The following is a 25,215-nucleotide window of genomic DNA, read 5'->3' as shown; positions in this document are numbered from 1 at the left end:
AGGAGGGAGACACAACTGTGCTGCAGTTTCAAGCTCTGGGGATTTTGGTGGCCCCAGGAAGCTGCAGCAATTACTGGCAGCTCCTTCTTTCCCTGCTATCTCAGGGCAACTGGGAAGGGTTAGAGAGGTACAGTCATGGTGCTTTGCAAATAATCCCAGGCGTGATAAAAGCTCTGAAAACAACAGGATGAGCAGTGATTCTGACCCCAGGAGAGGACCCCGGGACGCTCACAGTAGGTCAGGCCAAGCACTCAGCCAGTCCTGGTGTCCTGCTGCAGCACACTGATCTCTTTTCAGATTGCATAAATCTCTCACCTTTTGCTGCAGGTTTTGGCGGATGGATGCTGATCAGTTTTGACAGCAGCCACTAGCAGATGCTTGGGAGAAAACCATTCAAAGGGCAGGTCCGGAGTGATATTGCCTTCAGGATTCCCTGCCAGCCTCCAGCGTCTCGCTGAGCCAGAGGTTGTACCACAGCGCTGTGTTTAACAGCCCTTGAAGGACCTCCTGTTCCTGATTCCCTCTAACAGTTCTTTGACCTTATTCATAGTGTTGGTGTCTACAGCATCCTCTGGCAATAAGCTCTGCAGCTTAACGATGTGCTGGGTGAGAAAGCTTGAATCAACTGGAATTCAGTGTTCAGAGTGAGCCTAGCACCTGCCTGCCTCCCACTGCAGATATTCCTCTCTGCAGTCCCCAGCCAACCTGGAATCTCAAACCTTTCTTCACTTGAGAATTCGGAAAATCCAGAGAAAACCCAGAAACAGTTTCACCAGAATCCCAGACTTGAGGTCCCCCAGCAGCACTATGGCACTGCGCACGCTTCACCTGTATCTCCAACAACCTAAATTGCTGCCAGGGAAGGGCAGGACAAACTCTCTCAGGCCAACTTTTAATTGGTATGTCCTCCTTGCTGGCATGGCTTGGTGTATGGCCAGGAGGCAACACTCTCCCATGCCATAGTGACCCCGTGAGCACTTTTACCTGCTGCCAAGCATGAATCTCCCCTGTGTTCAGTCTCCTGAGAACTTCAGGTTACCCCAGCTACAGGCAATGGCTCAGGACATGCAGGAACATGTGTTTTCCCCATGTGGTTTTCATCCATGTAAGTGTCCACAACTCTTTATCTCTATGCCCAAAGGATGCAGTCTCACGGAGGGGGAACTCCAGCCATTGGAGACTTAGCATTTGCCACTACTCAGTATGTGTGCGTGGAGAGAATAAAAGAGGGTGCTGAAGTAGGAACATCCCACAGAGAGAAACCCCTTCCTGCACCATCTCATTAGCTCTGCAGCACAGCCTGATCTCCTCTTCTGGAGAACTTAGAAGCTGCTCACATAATTATCGGTACTAATCATCATAACAGGCACAGAGTCTGTGCGGATTTATGCAGTCCTGAGATGCTTTAAGGGTCGCTTTCCAAACACCTTGCAGCAGTACACCTCGCCCCCGCATTGCTCTGCAGGCTCCGTAGCAACCCCTGCAGCGGCGCAGAGCGGCGATACCTGGGGGGGGACTTACAGGGCGCGTGGTTTACAGCCTGCCTTACGAGGAGCTATTAAAGCAGGGAGGCCTCTGCTAATCGCTTCATAAATATTAATGCTGTTTTGGTCAAGGGAGCTGTAGCTTTAGCACCTCTGGACTTGCAGTGTCAGGACTTTGTTGGTGCCAAGACTGGGGCGCAGTGGAGCAGACCGACGGCCAAGCCCCTGCTGTGTGTACTGAATGTCATCCCATGGGCTGGGGTCCCTGCTATCTGCTGGGAAAGGGTGGGGAGGTCTTATTTGCATTTTCATGGACCTGCCAAGCCATGCACCAGGGAAGGACTGTGCTGATTTGAGCACTGGGCTGTGCTGGGAAGCTTGTTTGGTGCTGGGGTCTCGTGGTGGCACCGTGTCAGCATGCCCTGGCTGCGGCCTACAGCTGCTCCCCTGCCTGGGGACCTTGTGCAGCAGCTTCAGCTGGAGACTAGGTCCCATTCCAGGAGTGACAGGGACAATTCTGGCTGCCAGCATTTGGGAAAGGTGAGTTCAGCCTGGAAGAGGCAGAGAAGAGAGCTCCAGGCCTCATAAAGGGAATAGAGATGTCAGCATGGAAGAGGAGACTGTGAGGCTGTTCTGCTTAACCTGCCCAAAGGAAGGTCAGTAGGGGAGGTGACTGCACACTAAAAATACGTCTGCAAAGGAGAAAAGCTGTGCAATCTAAAGGACAGGCACAACACAAGCGCAAATGGGATGATGTGAGTCAGAATCCAGGCTGGGGGTCACAGGAAGGCTTTAGCCATCAGGACAAGCAAGTTCTCTGTTTGCCTCCCTGTTAAGATAGGATATTATCAGTTTGTCTTGTTGTGCTGGCAAATGAGGGGGAAAGGACTGGCAATCCGGGAGGTGTCTCCTAATCGCAGCTCCTCAGGAGCCGAGGCAGGTCAGAAGGTTTGGAGGAGCCAGGCTCATCTGCTAGAAGAAAGCTCAGGCAGGACGTAAGCATGCACGGGGAGATATAAGACAATGAAAATATCAGTTCAGCTCTAACCATAGGATCAAGATGCCCTGCAAACCTGCAAGCGTGATTTGCCTTTCAGACATGCTGTGCAAATGTACTTTATTTGTCCTGGATGCAGAGCTCGAAAACTGTTCTTTTTCTCATTTATTTCTATGCTTGTGAAAACCCAGGCACTGCGCCAAGGCCCCTGGAACATTCACATTAATAAAAAAACTAATTATAACAATTTTAACGACACACTGCCAGCCCCAGCAGCAGAGTGGGAATATCTTGTCTGTGCTTTCTTTCCCAAAAACCTTCATGTCACCCTAAAAGCACAGACTCGTGCTCACTCCTGCTCTCTATAATCCTTCTTTCAGCAAATGCCTCCATTTAATCTTTAAATATCCTATGCAAATGTCTGTTGAGAAGTGTTGTCAACATAGATTGACAGATGGGTCTGACAGTGTGTCCTGCTGGAGATCTGACAAGAGCAGTGCTTTGCAGCCCATCTTTCCAACCTCAGGGTTGCTGCAAAGAGCTTTGGGAGAGAGTTGTCCCAGAGGATAAGGGGATCTTGCCCAGTGATTTTGATGGAAGCTGTGTCGATGCAATGATCAACTATTCATTGCTCACACTACCCAAGTGTTTGGCTAACCTAGCAGAAAGAGAGGGAGGACTCAGTAGGGAGGACATCACTCCAGCCTCATCCTCCTGGACGCACACATCTCATGGAAGAGAAGAGGGAAATGAGAAACCCCAAAGCAGTGCAGCAGGATGGAGGAGCCAGCTAGGGATGGAGAGACCCCAGTGCACCATTCTCTGGGAAACAGCTCTGAGGGAAGGCAGAGGGCTTGATTTATTATTATTATTATTTAATTTTTTTTCTGTGTTGATTATTTCCTCAAAAGAAGTGTCATTCAGGCTGGTTCAGTCCTAGATGAGGAGAGAAGCACCCTTGCTGCTCTTCCCTCCATCCAGGTGCATGGGCTGAGCTGCAGAGGACCCAAACATAGAACAGAATCATAGAATTGTTCAGGCTGGAGAAGACCTCTGAGTTCATCTAGTCCAACCTTTAACCTAAAGACCACCACCACACTACTAAATTCTAAATCAACAGGTTTCTTGAAGACCTCCAGGGATGGTGACTCAAGTGGTCCCCTGGGCAGCCTGTGCCAATGCTGCACAATACTTTCAGTAAAGAAATCTCCTCATGGATCCTGGCATGTGTCTCTCTAGCTTCATATTCATTTCCCTCTGCCATGTCCTTTGCCACAAGAAAGAAAATCAATCCTACCTGATCAAGAGTCTTGCCATCCACCAGCTTCAGCTCCGCTAAAGGCCACCTGTAGGCTATCTTGTACTGCTCTCCTCGGTCTACCTTGACCTTCACCAGAAATGGCTTCACTGGCTTAAAGGCATCCACTGTGGTTGAGAGACAGAAAAAAAAGAACAAAACCTCACAATATTATTATAAACACAGTATATAACTGTTCGGTGGGAGTGGATGGGTGCAGGTGGAGAGACAGACACTGATTTTGAGTCGTGGCTGCAATGAACACTGTATGGAGAGGTGCTGCAAGGCTTTTCTCTTCATTTAACATTTCCATACTGGAAGTGCTCTCTGGAGTCTAATCCAGAGTACTTTGAATTCAATGGAGAGATTCCCAAAGAGTTTTAAACCTGGCCATTGTGCTCTGTGTAATGTGTAAGTAATATTTCAGCAAAATCCAAAGATGACAGGAACGAGGAGCCCTGTTGCCACAGGATTTATGAAAGCTACATGCCCTGTTGCAGGCCCTGTGACAGGGTCCAAAAGCATCACCTTGTTTGACTGATACCCACATTAACATATCCCATCAAAATTCAATTCCAGTGTTAATTAGCTCATAGTCACCTCTTGGTTCATCAGGGAGGGATTCACTGTACCTCATTCTGGCTATTATAATTCAGATCTCCCACCTGAGCTAGATATCTCCAGAAAGGAGACATGGGCTATTCCAGGGGCAACTCATGTATTTTAGATGCTGCTCGTAGGGTGGCTGTATCATCCCTTGGAGACACTTCTCCTGCCCTCCATTGACTACAGAGGGTGCAGAAGCATGCCATTTAGGCCAGACACTGTGGCTAAGGTTGTCAGAAGAGAATGCTATAGGAGGTGACCGTGCTATCTGGAAGCCCATTGTCAAGAAAATCTCTCCCCTCTAAGTCTGTCAAAACAAACAAGCAAACAACAACAACAAAACATGTCTGTGTTAACAATTTCTTAGGTGCTGTATAGTGAAGAAGCAACCAGAAGTGTATAGATCAAAGGAGATGCAAAATTTCCCAAAGCATGTGCACCTTTGGCTCCTAATCAAATATTTGGGTCCTGCTGAAACTTTCACCAAATCTATGAAGAGACAGAATGAGACTGTAATGCTGTGTTGTGTTAGAAGAGGTTTGTTGATGACCTTTAGAAACAGATTTGATGCAAAATATAATAAAAATGATATTTCATTGCTGGATGGTTGAGCTGGGTTTGCAGCTCAACCTGCCTCCTGGCCACCCTGGGGTTCTTACCCACTACACAGAGAATGGACATTTTCTTCTTCTTCCCCATCTTCCAGACACAGATGGTCTCCAGCAGCTTCTTGCTCTGTGGGTTGAACACATCTCTTTCCAGTGAGCTCCAGAGAGAGGCCATGGTGGGGCCTGGGGGCAGCAAGGGGGAGCTGCAGCCCTCCACTGCTGGTGTTCCCAGTGGCAGCTCCTGGGGAAAAAAAACAGGCTGCCGAGCTGATCCCTACACAAGCTCCTGCACGCTGACAAAATGCATTACCCCCACACCGGTTTCCTGGACAAGGGTCTCTGCTGGCTTGCGGATAGCATGAGTCGTAAGTAACTTACAGACCTGAGGCTAGAACAAGACAAGCAGGACACTGCAGCACATCCAGCCCACTACAAAACTGTATCTCGGTTCCAATCATCCCGTGGGGGGGGTTAGCAAGTTACACATTTAATTCTCTCTAATTAGTCCCTCATTTAATTCTCCTTCCACCTTACCAGACGGGCTCCCATTCAAGGAGCATTCACCATGCTCCAGAGCCTTGCCCAGCACACCCATTCACTGACAAGAGTTAGTGGCACAAGCATCTATCTCTTGTCTGATTTACACGAGTGTTTGTCAGGAATAAAACTGTCCCGGCCAGGGTATGTGCTAGGATAGGCTGCTCAAGCCATCTGAACTGCTCTGATCTGGGAGTAGCTGCACAGCTCACTGGGGCTTGGAGACACTGACCTCAAGGACGTGGAGACACAGACCCCAAGGACTAAAGACAACCAAAACTGGTAGTAAGAAAAGTGATTAAAAGTAAATGGATCTGCAAAACTCCAGAGCAGCAAGTGGCTATTTCTACATTTTCTACATTGAAGAGCTGTTTCCTTATTTCTGCAAAACAAAAGCTCTTTCATGACTCCAGCTGAGCACAACAGCTTGAGCATCAGGACCACGTCCATGGGCAGGCCAAAGAGGAAGGCAGCTACAAGCAATTCATTGCCTGGTTATTTTTGTCAGACCTAAGACTCCTGGAGCTGTATTTCCACTGCAAGTCAAACGCAAAACTGTCAGGGAGGAGATGTCAGTTTATGTCTGTATAAACATGGGGAAAAAGAACACCAGTTATATTACAGTTCTTAAGTTAGGTGGTGATTGAATAAACAAAGTGACTAAGGCTAAAAGGTTATACTTAATGCAAATATTTTTGTAAGAATTAGGAATAAATAAAAACACAGCCTGGAGGAAAACAATAACATTAGAAAATAGAATGTTTTGTAAGAGAAACTCATTGCTACTGAAATTTACAGGTTGCTTTGTGACAAACTGGAACAAATGAAACCTCCAGTAACTCCCTTCCTTAGTGACGGGGATTTCAGCTCAGCCACATAGTTAGCAAAAAATAAAATAAAATAAAAGAAGAAGAAGGGGGGCTTGCTGCTAAAATGATTCAGTACCCACAGCATCTCTTTGAATGCGATCCCTCGCCGAGTTATCTTGGTTTCTCCATCCCCACCAGCTTTTCAGGCTCTCTGATGGCATTCACCAGGTGGGATGGCAGCCTGCAGACCCAACCACTGCTACTCTCAGACTCACAAATACAATTTTAATAGTGCTTGAGCAACAGCTAAAGGAAAATGATTGAAAGCCGAAGCAGCGGAGGGCTCGCTGCTGCCTGATAAGTTAATGCAGAAAGCACAATACTTCCCACCAGAGTAACTGAAAAGCTGTCTGCGTCTGAGCCACTTAACCCCTCTTTTCTGCAGAGGACCAGAAAGACTTAAAGATCTCAGTGAAGCCTTGACATTTTCGCACATCACCCATCCAGGCAGCTGGCAGAAAAGAAGAGAGCGTTAGTGGAAGGAAGGTTGTTCAAAGACTTTACCGGCCGTGTCTTGCTGGGGATAAATTGCGGGATTTCAGTCGCAAAGAAGCCTTAGAACAGGAAACAGTTTGTTGGTAAAATGAAAGCTTGAAGAGAAAAACAGGAAGCCTGGGGAACCTGAGCGAGGCCCGTGAGTAGGCGGCTTGAGGTCAGGGCAGGAAATCGTTCATGCGAACGCCGAGGTCTGCAGAAACCAGGTGCAAGCAAAGCGTTGGAGCAGCTGGAGATGAAGGAGGTTTTGACTAAAAGCAGAGAAAAGCAAGGTAAAATGGCCCTCCGTTTCCGTTTTGCTTCTCTATAAAGTCAAAGTGTTGAATGGAGAACAACTGTTGTCTCCCCATTCCTTTTCCTTCAACAAAGGGCCCCAGAAACAAACAGGAGTTGTGGGAGCCAGCTGGGATGATGGATGCACATTACATGCCTTCGTTAGGCAAGACACATAATCATGATGCATAATTTAAGCATAAAAGAAGCCTTGTGCCTGGAAACCACGTGAGCTGAATGGTGCAGGGCGACCTTTGCTTTGAAGAAGGCAGACAGACCCGTCTCTGGTGCATACAGCTTCAGAACCAGTGTTAGCAGCCCAAAACGTGCCCTGTTCCCGCTGAGCAGCCCCAGCCACTCGCTGAGAAGCTCTGTCCCAAGCTACTGTACCAGTTTATGTGTTTTAACATCGCTGACATACGCCTGTGCCATCCTTCAAGAGAGCTCAGCATAAAAGAGCAAGTCATTGGGAGGCAGCGATGGCTTCACTGAGACATTTACCAGGTGCTGGTGAGAACAGGGATACTGCAAATCCCATCCCACTGTGACCTGTGGTCATTTCCCCTTCTCCGGCATCTTACGGTGGGACCACTGGTGAGGTAACTGAGGCTGTGTCGGACTCAAAGGTGTCTGTATGTTAATGTCTAGGTGCTAAACATGACCGAGTAAAGCTGTATCTGCTGCACGCCTGCTGGGTTTGGTGCCTTGGATAAACAGCTTACTTAATTTGTGAGCTTCAAGGACATTATGTGCACTCTGGAGGGTAAATTAGATGGGGCAAGCATTCTGGAACAGAGAAAAATACGATCGCGCCGCACAGCAGGACTGCATTAGCACAGTATCATTTACTGCGGGACAGTAAAGATGCTACGCCAGGGCTTCTATTCATGATTTCTGTGTTATTTCCATAAACTCACTCTTCTTAACCTCTTCTCACTCACAGAGTGGATTCTCTTCTCTTCCAGCCTGCGGTGCACATCTTTGTTATTATTTGTGGACCTTGCATACGGTTCAAGAGGGTAAATGCCTGCCTTGATTAATGCTTAGAGTAGAATACCGAGGTGCCAGCCTGGCACACAAGCCCCAGACATACAGAGGTGTTTTAGACCCTCCTGCTCAACTAAAAAAATCCAGGAGCAATGCAGGACAGAAGGAATTAGCATAGGGTTGCTGGCTTTACCCAGGAAGTGCCAGCAGCCTGCAGAAAGCTGCTCTGTAGCACTGCAGTCTGAGCACCGTAGCACCAGCGCCCAGACAGAGCATTCCCCGGGAATATTCCCCCGGAGCCTCACGTCTGATGCAGGCAGCGAGGTATCAAAGCCCGTATTTCAAGCAGAGAATACAGCGAGCTTTCTGAAGGCTGGGGAAGCAAAAGCAAACAAACCTCAAAAACGCCGAGCCTCTCTGGCAGGCATTTCCCTGCCCGCATCTGCAAGCGGGATGAAACAGCTGTAAGAGCGATGCAAATGGGCAATTAATCTCAATTGCTGCAGACTCTTCATCCTAGAGAATTACTTTTAAAAATAGAGGGAGTATTTAAACAGTTTTCATGCAAAGAGAAATTAGGAAATTGCGTGTCCAGGTGAGCTAATAAGGAAAAGGGAAAGGCAAGTGTGGAAATACAGTGTGCCTTGCATTAATTTTTCCAGCCAATTCCAAATGCAGCAATAACTTGGTTATTTTAACATTCACGCTCAAGGATTCAAAAACAGACACAACTTGAAGTGTCTGATTGCTGCTCTGTGACCAAGATTAGCAATCTGCAGTAGTTTCCTTTCCTCTTCCTTCCCAAACGAGGGAACAGAAAGCTGTTTCTGCCGCAGGGCACAGCAGAGAATTTAAGCTATTTAATTTTCTGCTGCGGGGATCTGTAGTCATCATTTGATGCCGAATCTTATTTTTCGTGCTTAGACAGCCTGCATTCCCAGAGTATTTTCAAGGTTTAATGGATGGCTCTTGCATTGCCCCTGTAATACAGGTGGCAACCTAGGCTTCCCAGGAAGGGCTTGCTGTGGACCGTTAGGTGGTCCTCGGGAGAAAACTGAATCCCCACAGCCTGAGACAAGGAGACATCTACTTGTCCCCTGCCCAATGGCCTCCACACCCAGACTCGGGGCCACTTCAGTAACCACATCGTACGGAGAGGCATGCGTGTCACTCTCCATCTTCTTCGCAAGGAGATGCTATTTAGATGTAAAATAGTAGAATTAATAAAACATAATGCCTTGTTTTTCCCCACTGTTTTCACCTCCTGTGCTCTCCTCTCACATTTTTGCTGGGCTGATGGTTTTCTTACATGCCCCAGATAACTCACTGAGTTTCATCTTCACTGCTCTTTCCACCCGCCTGCTCTTCTTTCATTTTTTATAAAGACTTTCTTGTTCCGCCAACACATTCTTAATCTCACTGGTAAATCAAGGTGTCTGTTTGTCTTTTGCTCTCTATTTGCTTTCCTGAGCACAGCGATAAATCTAGGCACTGTGCTGGAGCTGGACCAACGGGAGGGCTGGTGTTTTCCTTCTTCCTTCTTCCTTCCCCATTCATAGCTGCACACTATGGGCAATATGCTGTGTTTGGGATCTAAGAATGATCCCTCTCCATTTTCTTGGGTGAAATTGGTAAAAACAAGTAGAAAGGCTGAGGAATGCCCTACGCCAGGCTCTGTCAGGTGGAACCACACTAAAGAGATGTAATGTTACTCCAAGGGCCCAAAATGGTGTCAGCACAAAGGCTCCCAGTGATTTCGTCTGATGTTCTTGGAGGGATGACCTCGGTATCTCCTCCGCATCTTGCTCCTGATTTCACCAGATGCTGGATGAGGACCAGGGCTGCAGAGAGACCCACACTCATGGTAGCTTCCAGGTGGAGCCTGGCCCTGCGAACATGCCATGTGCATGATGCAGTTTTGTCATGTGCTCTTTCCCCTAGAGGGATTATACGTGGGGTAAAGCAAAAAAAAAAAAAAAAAAAGGGCAAAAAAAAAAAGGCAGCAATTTAGCAATTTTAGCTGGGTTCAGAGCAGTTTCATATGTCTGGAAAGGATATAGCAGCATAATCAAGATTTATGAAAGAAAGGAAATATTTTAGGGGAGGCCATTTGTTCTGTTCTATATCCCATAAAACCTCCAGAAGTTATTTGTCGGTCGATGCGGCAGCAATGCTCAGGTGGAGCTTGGGAACAAAAGGGCAGTGTGTGAACCAAGAGGCAGAGCATTAAAAAGCACAAAGAAATGTCTTATCAGGTTAGATATAATTGCCCTGGGGAAGTCACTGCCTTAGGATCCAGGTCAGCCAAATGGCCCCACAGTTTACAAAAACCAATCTGAGTTTATCTAAAGATAACCTGGGAGGGCTGGAATCGGTGGCCGTCATCCAGGCATGGGCAGCATCTTATCTGGAAGATCGCATCGATGCACGTACCGCTCCAGCACTAACAGAGCCACGGTACCAAGAGAGCATCCAGCATTTGCTGCTGATGGAGAAAATAAATCAGGTCAAAAGAATCACTGGTTTGTTACGGGGAGAAGGGGGTTATTTTGCCCAACATTCTTTAATAGCAAATTCCCATAGGATGATTTTTGATTCCTCCAGGCTTCTTGCTTGAGTCATAGGCTTTGTCACAGCTTCTCCTGCTTCACTTCGTGCTGAGCATCTCTGCTCTGCTTAGGGTCTCAGAGCCTTCCCCACGTCCCAGACTGTCCTGGAGCCACCCCGCAGCGCTCTGCTCTGCTCCTGCTCTGGTCGTGTCGCGCTCGAGGTGTGGAGGTTGCTCCAAGAGCTGGAAAATCTTCCCTTCAGCTCACTAAGAGAAAGGAAATGGGATGTAAAGAAAACAAGGGTGAAGAGATGGAGCCTGTCTGGCTGCAGCTTTTCTGAATGTTCACCACAGAGCAGCAGGACCCTAACCCTAACCACTGCCTGCCCGCAGCAGGAAGGCTCGCTTCCCAGTTTGGGAAATGGTGAGCAAACCCTAGGCATGTCCTGAGGTGCTTGGAGTATCCACCCACCCAGGAGGCAGGACAGGGCAGCAGCTCTGCTTCCCCACAAGGCATACAAGGGATGAGGGACTCAGCCAGGGTGGTGCGGGAGATGATTTTTGCTCTGCAGTCCGTAGACCAGCCCATTCTGCATCTCCAGCGCTCTGCCAGAGGGACCTTCACCTTTCTGTGTGAGCATCCCCTGGTGATTTCAGCAGACCCTTAAGTCACTAGCAGCAGAAAGGACTGCACATCCTCATCCTCCCTCTGTATCCCTGCTTTTGGGGGATGCTCGCCAAGAGCTGGACACGGCGGAGGTCCCACTAGAGGGTGCTGCCCAGCTCCGCTGGGAAAGCTCTGCCTGCTCCTGAGCCTCCAAGCCTCCTCATTCATCTCCAGCACCGCGAGCGCTGCTATGGATTGCTGCTGGCAGCGGGACAGATATGCCCATCCTTAGTTTATGGACCCACTTTTTCTTTTATCTCTTCCCTCAAGTCAACACAAACAATAAACCGCGTGAGTCCAAGCAGGGAATGGAGCTCACAGGGCAGCTGTGCATGTAACTCACCTTGCATCCTGCAGAATGGGAGCTGGGAACACAGCTCGCAGGAGAGCCTCCTCCTCCTCTCAGCGACCTGTAACAGTACCAAACAGCCACAGGTTAACCCGTCCAAGCACCACCTCGGAAGATTGATTCCCAGGTGCTAAATATGTCCTGCAATACACACAAGGATGTCTTCAGGGGGAGCAGGGGGGACTTGGCCTCACAGCGACCTCCCTCCCGACCTGCTGTGCTTCTCTTTCCTTCCTGAGGCTGTACCAGGCGCCCTTCGTGGTGGATGATGCCCTGGATGGGCACATCTGGATGTGCAGCTGGAGACCAGGGCTGCACGGCAAGCAGGATGCCTACACCCTAACCACGCCGTGTCTTTGGGGAAGATAAACTGCATGCCTGTGTCTTTGCATCAGCACTAAATTCCCATAAGCAGAACCTGCAGCAGCTGAGAGGAAAACATACACCAGCCCTTTGACAGGTTCCTCTGCTCATGAATGTGGCATCAAGCGGTGACAGATCTGGTTGCCCTTTGCTGACATTAGGTCCTTGCCATGCCATAGGGCAATAAACTGTGTCACTCTGCAGAGGATGGCCCCTCTGTCCTTGGTTTCTAAATCCAGTTGCTTCTAAATCGGCGTTGCTGTGGGTGAGACGCGATGCCAAGCCTTTATTGGCAGCAAGGGGCGAGCTTTATGAGAGGGGAGGTAATGAAGGGTAAAGGATGAGGGGAGGAGAGCCTTGTGGCTCAGGTGGTGGCCCTGGTCCATTTTCTGATTGTGCCACTAACAGAGGTGGCTGGGAGTTCTCCAAGAAAATGGAAATACTGAGTCATGGGCATCAGAACTTCTTTTTGTCAGGACAGCACTTTTGAGGGACATCTCCCTGGTGAAGCTGTCTTCACCTCAAAATGGAATTACTGCTCAAAAGCAGCATGTCACACCCTTACATAGCTGGCCCCGTAGTGGTTTGCATATGACAGAGACACACACCTGCAGAAGAACTGAATTCACATCAAGGACTGAACTGTTCAGGCGGTGGAGATCTCATATTTTGTGCATGGAAAAACTCCAAGGCGTCTTGGCTTCTGCTCAGTGCCAAACTGCAGCACTGCTGAGAGCAATCCTCTCTTTGCGAGACATTACCTCCCCGGTCATTGCCACTCCTTGTGTCACCTTGGGGACACCACTCACCTCTGTGACTTGGGTCCTTGGGACTGCAGGATGAGGACAGGGATCTCAGCTGGCAATTTGGGTTGCAGTTACTCCATAGCAGAGATTAATTATTATAAGGGAGGTGAAAGTGGCTTTAGGTGAGGGAGAAGAGGCAAGGGGCAAAGCAAGGCCACTAGCAAAATGTCGATGGAGGGTAGAGCCATATGCTCCAGCCAGATGTGTTACAGGGTAATCACAGCGAGCTTCTTTAAATTCCTGCCTCCAATTTTATGCCCATTCAGCATTTTATCATGCTTCCATAGCCACAGTCCTGTGGCTTTAGCAGCTGTTGTGCTTTTGGCCCAGCGCCTGATGCATTCATCCCTCCAGAGGGGGACGTGATCAAGAATGTTCCTCCTCAAGCTCCCTTAAATATGGAAAGTGTGGACAAAGACACTTTTGATGCTCAGAAAGAGGGAAGGAAAAAGGAAAGGACAAAACTGATTCTGCCCAAAGCTGTGGAGAGAGCCCCTTGCAGGGGCAGGAGAGGTGGTGGCAGTTTGGTGGCACTCTGTCCCCTGAGACCTCTCACCTGTCCTGCAGACTGCCCGTGGGACCTCGGTCTGTAAATGTCACTTTCTCCTTTGCAAGGGGACAGGAGGTCACTGACCCGTGTTTTGACGTTTTTTTGATGGAAATTGTTAAAACCATCATTATTTGTAGAGGCTTTTTGCAGAGGTGCTGGTGTGCGGGTTGCCTAGCATTGCCATGGCACCGTTTCTGGTAATAATTTCAGCTAAAAACATGGCAGGGCTGGCAGCTGAGCATTTCAGGCAGGTGATGCAAGGGCAAAGCCTGAGTCACCTATTCTAGCAGAGGCATGACCACTGCTGTCACTGTGCTCGCTATGGAAACACGATGGCAGGTACTCAGATGCCAGAAACAAATACGTTCAGATTTCCAACAGATCGCCTTGTGGATGCTTTAGGCACTAGTTAAACCCACTCGTAAAACAGCTCCTAAGTGGCATTTTGCTCCAAGGGGAGTAAGGTAATGCTCGGGTGGGAAAAGAGTGAATGAAAACAGCGATGAGGCTTGGGTGAGGTGAGCAGACAAAATGCCCCCGTCATGCCCAGAGCCCGTCTCCTGCCCACCCTGTTCCCCAAAGCCCCGAGCTGCATCAGCGAGTGCCACACGATGGGAAGCCCACCCAGGAGATGCAGTACCCTGAGCCTGGTGGGCTCAGCCTCTTGTGGGTCCAGCTGGGGAGAAATTAACCAAGTTCTGTCCATCATTATTTATTTCCTCGTAAGCACCGCGCTGCTGTGCTGTGACGGACGGTGCTGTCACGGTCCCATGCAGTTTATCTGTTCCCTTGGCCTTAAGGGCAAGTGACTCTAGTGCCTGTGCTGTGTGTGCTGCAAGCAAGGCTCAATTTTTAACGTTGAAAATTAACACAACAGCCTATAGGAGGAAGCATTGCCCAGGGGTTGAAGCACAGGCATGGAAGGGCCAGGAGGTTTGGCGTTTCCTTCTGCTGCATGGTACTGGGAGGATAAAAACAATGCACATAAACCATGGCCATGGCGCAAAATTCAGGTGTGATTGTCCAGAACTCCTCCAAGTTCTGGAAACTGCTGCTGACCCTGAGAAAGGAGGCATAAACCAGCGTGCCCTGCTGCCTCCAGCAGCACTGGAAAGGAAATGTTGGTGGAAAAGCTGATCTACACCTGCTGGAAATCTGGTCCTGAGGTGCTGCGGCCATCACAAGTCTTGTTCATAACCAAATACCTGCTGATCTGTTCATGCAATGGGAAGAACCCACTGACACTACATGAAAAATAAAATAATAAAAAAGAAAAAAGAAAAAAGAAAATAAACATGAAAAATAACACAGTCCTACATCAGAAGGGGAAGAACAGCTTCACACTCATCACAAGCCTGACCGAGCTGTGGGCAGGAACTTTGTCATCACAGACATGTCTTTGCAATGACACGTGTGTTCCTGTCGTCCTTCCATGATTTGCAGGGTGTCCGCACACCATGTTGAGCCTACAGGATTTTTTTCTCATCTTCAGCATTAACACAGCACCAGAAATGTGTCTAAACTGGGAGGAGGTGATTTCTCTGAGCTGAGAAGAGTAGAGTACAGGAGAGTACAGGAGACAAGAGATTGCTCTGGGGTACTCTGAGTTTGCCACTGTGACCTGCTGCTCAGCATGTAGGACCCGCAGGTTTCTCCAGCAGTCTGGAGAGATTCACAAGAGCTCCCTCCAAGGGCAACACCAGGCTGTTCCCTTGTGTTCCCCCACCCTTGTACGGCCCCATCCCCAAGCTGGGATGCACCGAGCAGTCTGCTGGTACGGTTTGCAGAAAACCTGGCTGTGAAACAGGCATGTGCTGAAGCAGATTCCTCCTTTTCCTCCACGCTCGCACCAGCACCATCCTCAGGCTGCTGCTCTGCCGAGCCAGATGGCATCTTCACCCCGGGGCACCGCGTTGGCAGAGCCCGAGGAACAGCCTGCCTGCAGCAAGGCTCATGTAGCTGCCTCCCGCAGCCCACCTGCCATCCACCTTGGTCGAGACTTCAGGTCTTTTTCATCTTATCACGTCTCTCTGCTGTATGATGCAAGCTTGGGTCGTACTGGGTAACACCTAAAAACATCCTCGGTGCGTGAAAATCTGAGTGTACGTGGGAAGTTTTATAGCACGGGCTGTTTCCAGCTCACTAAGTGATCCGCATCCTAGAAACACAGTGGACTGGATGTTTGTTTTTGCAGAGCACCCGAGTGCCTACCAGAGTGATGCTGCCATAAGGCAAAGGCAAAGGCCGATCGCTGCTTGAGCAAAAGGCAGAGCTGGCAGGGGCTGGGCTGGAGAATTTTGAGGAGAAAATCCTCCCGAGTACCCTCAGGGAGGGCAAGGCAGAGAAACACCTAACCCCCCTTCCCCTGGGCAACAACCCCTGAGTACCAAAAGCATGGTGAAATACTCCCGAGACTGCTTCAGCGTCCTTCCCCGTGGGACTTGGCTCGGACAGCACTTGCCCAAAATGCAGGGACGGCTGCGGTCCAACATCATGATTTTAATTTACCAGCTTGAAAGTGCTCATGGAGAAGAGGTGGCGTGAGACATCCCTGCTTTAGGGATGAGCACTTTCAAAGTGTCCATCCAGCCCCTGACTCCAGATGGTGAAATGAGATCAGTGGCTATGTGTGTTCTTGTCACCGCTAACAAAAACTGCACCAGGATGGGAAGGGAGCTCCCGTGCCGTATTTCCATCATCCTGGAGTCACTGGTGGTGATGCTGATTTGTTTCTTCACTGCCAGAGACGATCCTAGAAAACCCTCCCGTGGTGATGACACCAAACCAAAACCCTGAACCTCAGCAACTCCCACATTTCAGGAGGAGTTGGCAGCCTGGTCCCCATCTGTTACTGATTTCTAACTGCACTTTGCTGCAGAGACATCCGAGCTTCCATAATGAAAAGCCAATTAAAGCGCACCATTAAGCTCAACCTTTTTCCTTCCTTGTCCAAACCTATCTGTCACAGAAAGGACACAACGACTCTAGCACAAGTTGGCAGATGCTGCTAAAAATGGGGAAGGTAAGATGTATAAGTAAATTATTGAAATGCCAGCCTGAAGTCTCGCAGACATGGCAAACAGGACAGCGACAGCCGGGGCCAGAGGCAGGTGGCCGCTCGCCCTCTGTTCCCAGAGCTGCAAAGCCACCTGAGCTCCCGGCCCAGCAGAAGCAGATTAACCACTTTTTATAGAAGTTGGCAATAGCTGAAGGCAAGTTGCTGAGGAGCTGAAGCTGTCTCTGGGTTGCTGGGGGGATGCTGCTGATTTCTGGGCACCTGGGGGCTGGGTGGGTGCTGCATCCTCCTGCCTGCACAAGGGGAGCAACCCAGGGGTGAGACCGCCCGTGACCCTTCAGTATTCTCACTGACACTTGGAAACCCCACGGTGGGATTTAATTAGCCCATGGAGTGGGAACAACAAGAGGAAAACTGAAAGAAGCGCTGCACGGAGGAAGAAGAGAGAAGAAGATCCCTGTGCTCTGCCCTGGTTTGTGAACTCCAGCAGCGGCCCGGCGGGATCTGAATCCCTCTGTGCAATCAGCTGGGCACTTCTGACCTACAGGAAATACGGGATTTTTCCTCTAATAAATATTCCTCCCTTGGCTAGTGTTTTCCCCCTGTTATCTCCAGATAAGAAACTGACTGAGCAGATGTAACAACGTCAGTCCTCTAACAGCATCCCCGCAACGTGATGTATCACGAGATCATCACCAGAGCAGGGCGCATAACTGATTTTATATTTTTTTTTTTTATTACTTTGGCCTTCTTAGCTGACACATATATCAGGGAATGGAAAAACTCATGTCTTATTTTCAGTTTATAGTCCTTTCAGCCCTTAAAATACACATTTAAAGACCTTTCAAAGGGTCTTGGAGCAGCACAATGGGATTTTAGCAATGCTGGGGGTGGCTGCGGAGGGCAGGACCCCCCAGCCTGCAGATGAGGAGGTCACTGCAAGGCGAAACAAACTGTGCCCAAGCTCAGAAAACACGAGGAGCTGGAAATAGCAGCCAGAAAGCTATGCCACTGCCTTCCTTGCAATCACCAGACCACATTCTCAGTAAATAACAGAGTGGTTGCAAACAAACACAAATTAAGCCCATTCCTTACTTCTCCTGGGACACGGATGAATCATGCTCACTGTTGTGGTTGATAAAAGTCCTCAAGAATCCAGAGAGGGACCCGAATTCTTGTTCCCTTCATTTTTGGAAGAACTCGTAAAAGGATGGTTCAAGAAACCTCTTGGCGACTTCTTCTGAGCTTCCAGCCCCCCTTGTTGCCTCCACGGCCCCAGTTGTCCTCCATTCCTCTGCAGATACTGCTTCACGTTGCTCAAGCCATGTTGGCAGTGGCCTGGGTGATTTCCATGTCATCTCGTGGAAACCTTTGCTCCAATCTGGGTCTTGGCAATGCAGAGGATGGTGCACTAAAGCGCGTGGTCAGGAAGGATGCTGAAGGCAAAATGAGTCTGAGAGACGGACCCCTCTGGTCCAAGGTGAGGCTGGAGGAAGCCTGAACTCTTCCAGGCTGTATTGGCACAGACACCAGGTAAATGCACACCTTGACGAGCTTGCCACAAGCCTGGAGCCATGCACTGAGCTGCTGTAGCAAAGTACGGCTTCTCTGGGGCTTCCCAAGACCTCAGCACCCGCACTGCCACCTTGCCAAGAGTATTTTCTGCGAGGAGCCTCCAGCTCAGTCCCCCAGGGCAGCCTTGCTCCTGTAGCCTTCCAACAGCACTATCAAAATCAGGTTATTTTTAGGCTCGTTTCCTAAGGAAACAAGATTAATACGATCCAGATCCAGGCATGTCTGTGTGCTGTGTGTGAAGCAGTGTGCCTCTGCCTCTGCTCTCCCCGCGTTTTGGATTTTTTGGGTGATTTCAGTGCAGTTTGGTGGAGCACCATTGAGTCTCCAAAAGGCCGCTTTCTGACCAAGCTGGGGAAAAGAGGGGCGTGGGCGGAGGAGAAGCTTAATTTAAGTATTTCCAGCAAATAAAGGCTAGTGTGCCCACCAGAGTACCCCCTTTCCGTATGGCTCAGAGCCTTTGTCCTTGCTGCCCTGCTGGGTTGTAGTGCATGGCAGAGCTGCTCACATCGGCACAGGTCCCAGAGCTCCACATCTGGTGTCAGGGAAGGTTCTGAGACCCTGCCACCAGGATTTTGGTCAGGAAAAAGCACAGAGATTGGTACCAAGAGGGTTTTTTTTGTGTCTTTTGCTTTTCTGCAAGTCCGTAAAGGGCCAGGTGGGTGAGAGGGAGGATGGCCTCAAGTGCTGAGCCATTCACCTGGAATAGGGTTGGGGTCACTGCATCTTCTGGCGATGAAGAGTTGCAGCCCCGCAGACCTAAAACTTCTCTGGGAAACATCCATTGAGGCTGCAGCCACACTGGATCAGGCCTCCAGAAAAGCAAGACAGAAATACACCGGATCTCACCGTGACCCAAACTTGCCCGCAGGCCATTTTCAAAGCGGATGCTCAAATCCCTGTTGACCCCAGCACCTCCATCACCCTAAAATTTCAACGCAAAAAAGAGTTACAGTGTTAAAAAGTCCCTATTTCTCCCCCTTTTTTTTTTTTTTAGTGTGGGGCAGCTTTATGTTCAGAGTCTGATCGTCAGCTGAAGTAGAAATTACACCATCCACCCTTACAAAATTCAACGTACATAAACTCACAGATAAAGAGGGTCAGAAGCTCTGTCACGGACAGATTTTAAGCTGCTTCCAAAAACTTTTAGGAAACGGGCAAATACTGCAGTGCCGCTTGCCATTACCATTTCTTCTCGTCTTTACAGAAATCCGGACTTCCCAACAAAGAGACGGATTCTGTCCTCGGGGCTTCGCGGGACGGGGGGAGGAGGCCGAGCTCCCACCCTCCGCACCTGGGGACGGGGCCGGGGGGCCGGGGGGGCAGCGGGGGGAGGCGGGGAGCGAGGGCGGGCCGGGGCCGGCCGAGGGAAGGCGCTCGGCGCATCCCCGGCCATAAAACGGCGGGGCCAGGGCCGGGCGGGCAGAGCGGAGCACGGCACGGCACGGAGCGGCACGGCACCGGGCACGGCACCGGGCACGGCACCGGGCACGGCACCGGGCCCGCAGCTGCCCAGCACCCAGCGGAGGTAACGGGGGCGGCGGGGAACCGGGATCGGCAGCCGCGTTTTATTATTTTTATTTTTTATTATTTTTTTTTTCCGGGCCCTCCATCCCGTCCCCCTCCCGGGGGGGCCGGGGGTGCTTTGTGCCCCCTCCCTCCCTGCCGCAGCCCCCAGCCGTGACAAAGGGCTCCTCGCTCCCGGCCCTGCTCCAACCGCAGCGGGTGCACGGCCCCCAGAAAGCAGACCGAGGGCTAAAGACGGATTTGGGGTGCCGGGAGCCAGGAGGACCTCGCCGATCCCCCGTCCCATCCTTGCAGGTTCGCCCCTGCCCGAGCTGCTCCTCGCTCAGAGCTGATTCTGCCCAAAATCGCCCCGCTATGAGCTACAAGGAGATGCTCGGCCACGAAACGCAGCCACAGCTCTCCCTGCCCAAAAGTGCCCGTGGAGTTTTGTCCGTGCCCTCCAATTTCCCTGCAGTTTGCGTTCAGGTTCCCTTTATGCTGCTCCCCCGAAGCCGCATGGCAGGACGTGGGGACGGTGCAAGGCTCGCCGCTGATTTTTGGCTGCAGGACCCGTCCCCGCAGGGAGCACTGACCCCGGAGCTGCACCAGCATCGTGCAGGGCAGAGCTTCAGGGCAGCCCTGAGATCCCGCAGGGATCCCCCCTTCCCTCCACGGCCCCAAATCCCCCGCACGGCGCGTGGGCTGGCTCAGGATCCGTCTGCTGAGCCGGGTTTATGTAAGCGCTGATCTGTGGTGGCCGGAGATGTCAAAGGACCAGCTCGCCTTTGGGAAATGCATGAGGCTCTGCCAGCAGCCCAACGTTTGCCTTGGTCCCAGCCCCCAGAGGACATCCCAGCCTCTCTCCCCTGCTCCTCAAAAGCACTCGATGGAGACCCGAGGCTGAGCGCCGGGGGAGTGGAGGGGTGTCCTCAGACCGTGGGCGATGCTCTTCCCCATGCGTGGCATAGAAAAAAGGTGGTGTTAGAGCTGCTTATCCCGAGGGCTGGGGATCAGGGATGAGAGCTGTTTTCCAGGCTCCCAGAGGGACAGGGTCCAGATCCTGCGCTGCTCATTGATAGAGGAGGGGCATTGAGCTGGCTCAGGACCTGCTGGCAAGCTTAACACGGGCACGTGGCTGTTTTCTCTCACAGGTGGGAAGGCAGCGGTAGCTCACGATGGCCCTGGCAGACAACGCGGGCTGTGCCAAACCCAGCGAGGACTTCCCTTTCCCCGAGATCATTGAACTCAACGTGGGTGGACAAGTCTACATCACCCGCCACCCCACCCTGGTCAGCGTGCCGGGCTCGCTGCTCTGGGAGATGTTCACGCAGAAGAACGTCCGCTCCTTGGCCCGCGACAGCAAGGGACGGTTCTTCGTGGATCGGGACGGATTCCTTTTCCGCTACATCCTGGATTACATGAGGGACCAGCAGCTGGTGCTGCCCGACCACTTCCCGGAGCGGAGCCGCCTGCAGCGGGAGGCCGAGTACTTCATGCTGCCGGAGCTGGTGAAGATGCTGGCCCCCAAGCTCAGCAAGCAGAACTCTCTGGGAGATGATCCGTGCCAAAGCGACCCCGAGGAGCTCTCCCCCAGCGCCGATGCCGCACGCAGCCTGGCCCCCCCCAGCTCCACGCTCCCCAGTGCCGCGGCCGGTGGCCCTGGGGCCGCAGCCACCACCGGCACTGGTACTGCTGGCCCCGATGCCCGCAGGGCTGGGTTCATCACCATCGGGTACCGGGGCTCCTACACGCTGGGCAGGGACAGCCAGACGGATGCGAAGTTCCGCCGGGTGGCACGGATCATGGTCTGTGGCAAGACAGCGCTGGCCAAGGAGGTTTTTGGGGATACCTTGAATGAGAGCAGAGACCCGGACAGGCCCCCGGAGAGGTACACCTCCAGGTACTACCTCAAATTCACCTTCCTGGAGCAAGCCTTTGACAAACTGGCTGATGCTGGCTTCCACATGGTGGCTTGCAACTCCACAGGCACCTGTGCCTTCGCCCACGACCAGACAGATGACAGGATCTGGACCTCTTACACCGAATATGTTTTCTATCGTGAGTGACACCAAAAATAAACACCCACCAAACACCAACTCTCGCTTTCCTCCCCCGTTGCCTTTAGAAGGTAGACATCTGACCCCCGAATCCCAGCGTCCCCCCCTCTGCCTCCTTTTTGAGTTTTTTCTTGTTTTTTTCCCCCCTCCTTCCTCCACGTCGAACCCGTTTGGCTCCTCGTAGCAGCTGCTGACCACCAAAACCTCCTTCCCTCTCTCCGACTTCTGCAGTAGCTCCCAGCCCTCCCCGGATGCGTGGACTTGGACAGTGCTGCGTATGCGTTTTTGGGGTGGGAAGGGGGGGGACACGCCGAACTGTGCCGGATGAGCTCCGTGATAGATGCCGAACTCGGCTCCCTGTGCCATGCAGCGCCCCAGGGATGTGCTGCAGACCAACCATGGAGCTCAAGTGTTGGTTTAAGGACATGGAGAAAGGTGGGGAGTGGAGGGGGGAGTCGGGATGAAGCCTCACAGCATGGATATATTGTCGTTAGCCCCTGTAAGCAGCTTAGCCTTTAGACTGTCAGTGCTGGGGAGGGTTAGAGGAAGGCGCACCCTGTGTCAGCAGTTCTGGTCTGAAGCATCGCTGCTGCCCTGGGTTGCCTTGGGGACTTTTTCTGGGGGGTGGGTAGGGGCTGAGAGATGCTCTGTTCATGCCTACGTGGAGGGAGGTGGGTGGGCGGGGGGAAGGCTTTTTACTGTAGGGTGTCAAATGCTTGCACATCCCTCGAGCTCATCGGAGGGCTGTATGAAAAAAACCACCTTCGCCTCTCCTGCGGTGCGGGCTGCGGATGGACGGGGTGGGAGTGCACCAGGGGGCACCCGCTGGGCCCAGCCGCAGCCGTGGCTTCATGGGCTGAAGGGAATCTTTGCCCAGCATTAAAATCGTTGCCCCTTTGGACAACATCTCTGAAGGTCTCTCCGCTTGCAGCTCTCCACGGCCTCCCTTGGCTGGCTGCTGCTTTGCCATGCCTGGGCGATGTGTAATAAAGGAACAAAACCGACTCGCCTCCGCGTGCATCTGCGACACAGGTCTTGTGCTGTGTGCCTTCAGAGGCATTGGTTGAGCAGGGCTCCGACCCCAGTTCGCCTCATCCGTCTGTCCCCTTCCTCCTCCTCTTTGAGCCCTCTCTCCCATCCCTGCTGGACCACACTGCCCATCCCTGCAAGTGGCCAAGTCCCAGATCACCCCCTGACATCCCCAGCTGCTGCCTATGCCTGCTGGTCCCTTGCCGTGGGTCTCAGCATCCCTGCCCCGTTCCTCCATCCCCTTCTCAAGCAGCCCCAAGTGAAGCTCAGAGCTGGGGAAGCTTCAGCATCGCCCCACGGGCTGGGTACCAGCCACAGAGCTATTTCTTTGGGGTTTGGCTGGGAGGAAGGCTTGCAACTGGTCTTGGAGGAGGTGGGAGGGCTGACATCCTCCAGCACGCGGGGACAGCCAAAACTTTGCAGCGAGGCAGTCCCTCTGCCCTGACGAAGCGGAAGGTGAAAGTGGTATTTTTGTGAGGGCCCGTTCCTCATTGCAACAGCATTTTGAAGAGGAAATGACAACCGGCTTACAAAAGAGAAAAGGGAACTTGAGCTCTTCAGAGAGGGTGAAGGGCAGAATGAAATCCTTCTACATAAAGGCAGAGGGGGGGAGCACTCTGTGTTTTGTTTGTTTTTAACTAAGGATTTTTTAGCAATTAGCACTGATTGGAAAAAAGAAATTGTTGCCTTGTGAGAAACACTGGTATTACGATATTTGCTTTTTCCCCCTGGAACTGGACCAAAAAATTGATCTCACAGGATGAAGCTTTTTTTTCCTGAGGGTGAGACCGTAACGGCAAAGTCAGCGTTGAGGTGGTGTTCGTCTGCCGGGCTGCGTGATCCGGGCTGCTCAACCCGATACCCCAAGTGAAACACGAGCAGAGCAGAAAGGTTTAGTTTTGAGTCACTTGAGAGTCTGCCTGCCTTCATGAAAACTGGTGCTTTGTGTAAAAAAAAGATCGAAGTCTCTAGTGGAAGGCTGCTCTGGCAAATGTGGGGCTGTTTCTTCCTTTTTTTTTTCTTTTTTTTTTTTCTTTGGGTATATCCAATAATAGAAAAAGTGCTTTTGCTGCTGCCAGGAGATCTGGTCAGTTTGTTCCTTAGGAGAGGATTTGCAGAGAAATGGTGCACAGCAGGTCTGGGGTTTGCAGAGGAGCCAGCTGCCCCAGCACGGTGCCGGGTGGCTTTGGTGGCACCACCAGGGACGGGCACGTAGGTTGTGCGTGGGCAGCCTGACTGCCTCAGGGCTGGCTTTTAGGACAGCATAAGAATCACACAGCCTCCCAAGGTGGCCTCAGTGCAGGATCAGGTCCCTCGTGGAGGAATTTGGACCACGGTGGGTGAGAGCATCCTTTCTGGGAAGGCGCCTGGCCTCGCCACAAAGCCTCCCCGGCTGCTGAGCTCACCAGAAAGCCAGGGCTCTGCTTTCAAAGCAGGGGCTGAGCTTTCAAAGCCTGCTTTCCCTCCGAGGGATAACGTAACTCACCCTTTCATTTAGAGGTCCCCAGAAAACCGTCCGTCCTAAAATAAGACCCCTCATTCAAACGAGGCAGAGCAGGAACCCCGGCTGGGGCCACGCTCTCCGGCGAGCACCCTGCCCACAAATTGCTGGTTGTCGCTCGCTTGGCGTCTCGTTCCAGACAAAAAAAACACAGGATCTGAGCAGTCTTCCCTGTAAAATAGAAGTCAAATCCCATCTGTCTCTTCCGCCACCCTGAGAGAACATCTGAAAACATTTTGTCTCCTCGGCCAGCCTTCAGCCCCTCTCTGAGGGAACCCTTCGGTGCCAGAAATGCCGGGTTATCCCAGAAGCTGAGCTCTGCCCACACAGCCAGGAGGCAATAAGGATGGAGAGGAGCAATGCTGGGGGCTGGGAAGAGGACTAGCAGGTCCCTGTGGGGTCCTTGCCTCAAGAGAGGGCAGAAGGTTAGAGAGGCTAGAGGTCAGACACAGAAACCCCATGCACAGCCTCAAAATCCCATCCTGGGGGAGGCACGAGGCTGCTCAGTGTGCTGGAAGATAGAGAGGGACCTGGCTGAAGTAGCTGGAAGCTGAAACCAACCTCTTCTAATGTGAATTAAGTAAAAGATATATATATGGCCATATATATGTGGCCTTTAGCAGCATGGGTATTCACCACCAAGAAAAGCTATTGGAGAGAGGGCAATCCCCCATCTGCATGTGGAAAATGCAACCTGCATGCTTCCCTGCAGGAAGGGGTTTAAAGAAACAAGTTTTTGGAGGGACCACCAGGCAAGCCGATGTCTGTGTGTGCTGGAAGTCATGAGATGCTTTGGGACGGGTAAGCAGGTCCGGCAGCTGACAGGGAGCTGCAGAAGCACTTTGCCAAGTGAAGCTTGTTCAACCTGTGCTGACAGCTCGTCCTGAGCTAAAGCAGGTTAGACTTTGTGACACGCAGGTGGTTTTCTTACAAGGCTCTTGCAGTTAAAAAAGTTTTGCATAGTTCTAGGTGGCGGATGGCTGGGAGTTATCACCCCAGCTCCCCTGGGAGAGCTGTACAGCATCTGATTGAAAGATGTTCTTGCGAACAGGCTACGTCAGATTTCATCTAAATCATATTTGAGTCTACAGACCATCC

At 51.4% G+C, this 25,215-nt stretch overlaps 2 protein-coding genes and 1 long non-coding RNA gene across 6 annotated transcripts in view; 1 reads left to right on the top strand and 2 right to left on the bottom strand.

Moving 5' to 3' along the window:
• The window catches only part of LOC106047513 (exocyst complex component 1-like), a 29,827-nt gene extending 22,832 nt beyond the window's left edge, over positions 1 to 6,995 (bottom strand). For all 4 annotated transcript variants that reach the window (XR_010834754.1, XR_010834755.1, XM_013199053.3 and 1 more), the window contains exons 1-3: positions 6,903 to 6,995; positions 5,044 to 5,233; positions 3,779 to 3,906 (exon numbers count right to left, since the gene is read on the bottom strand). Coding sequence is in view for 2 of the 4 variants with exons in the window: in XM_013199053.3 (XP_013054507.3) it covers positions 3,779 to 3,906; positions 5,044 to 5,167 (252 nt within the window). In the remaining 2 variants the exon portion in view is untranslated. The remainder of the gene's footprint in view (positions 1 to 3,778; positions 3,907 to 5,043; positions 5,234 to 6,902) is intronic.
• A 3,147-nt stretch (positions 6,996 to 10,142) lies between these two features.
• Positions 10,143 to 19,329, bottom strand: LOC136791858 (uncharacterized). The gene is made up of 3 exons (XR_010834753.1): positions 19,211 to 19,329; positions 11,712 to 11,778; positions 10,143 to 10,968 (listed from the first exon to the last, which is right to left on the bottom strand). It is a non-coding gene; the product is annotated as an uncharacterized lncRNA (long non-coding RNA).
• A 70-nt stretch (positions 19,330 to 19,399) lies between these two features.
• On the top strand, positions 19,400 to 22,591 carry LOC106047522 (BTB/POZ domain-containing protein KCTD12-like). Its single transcript, XM_048070718.2, has 2 exons — positions 19,400 to 19,552; positions 20,682 to 22,591. The coding sequence occupies exon 2, from the start codon at positions 20,706 to 20,708 to the stop codon at positions 21,594 to 21,596; it is 891 nt and encodes a 296-aa protein (XP_047926675.2). The 5' UTR covers positions 19,400 to 19,552; positions 20,682 to 20,705; the 3' UTR covers positions 21,597 to 22,591.
• Positions 22,592 to 25,215: the final 2,624 nt, after the last annotated feature.

The sequence above is a fragment of the Anser cygnoides genome, chromosome 13 (assembly GCF_040182565.1).
Source record: "Anser cygnoides isolate HZ-2024a breed goose chromosome 13, Taihu_goose_T2T_genome, whole genome shotgun sequence".
Lineage (NCBI taxonomy): Eukaryota > Metazoa > Chordata > Aves > Anseriformes > Anatidae > Anser > Anser cygnoides.
This window is presented reverse-complemented; position numbering and strand designations above follow the sequence as displayed.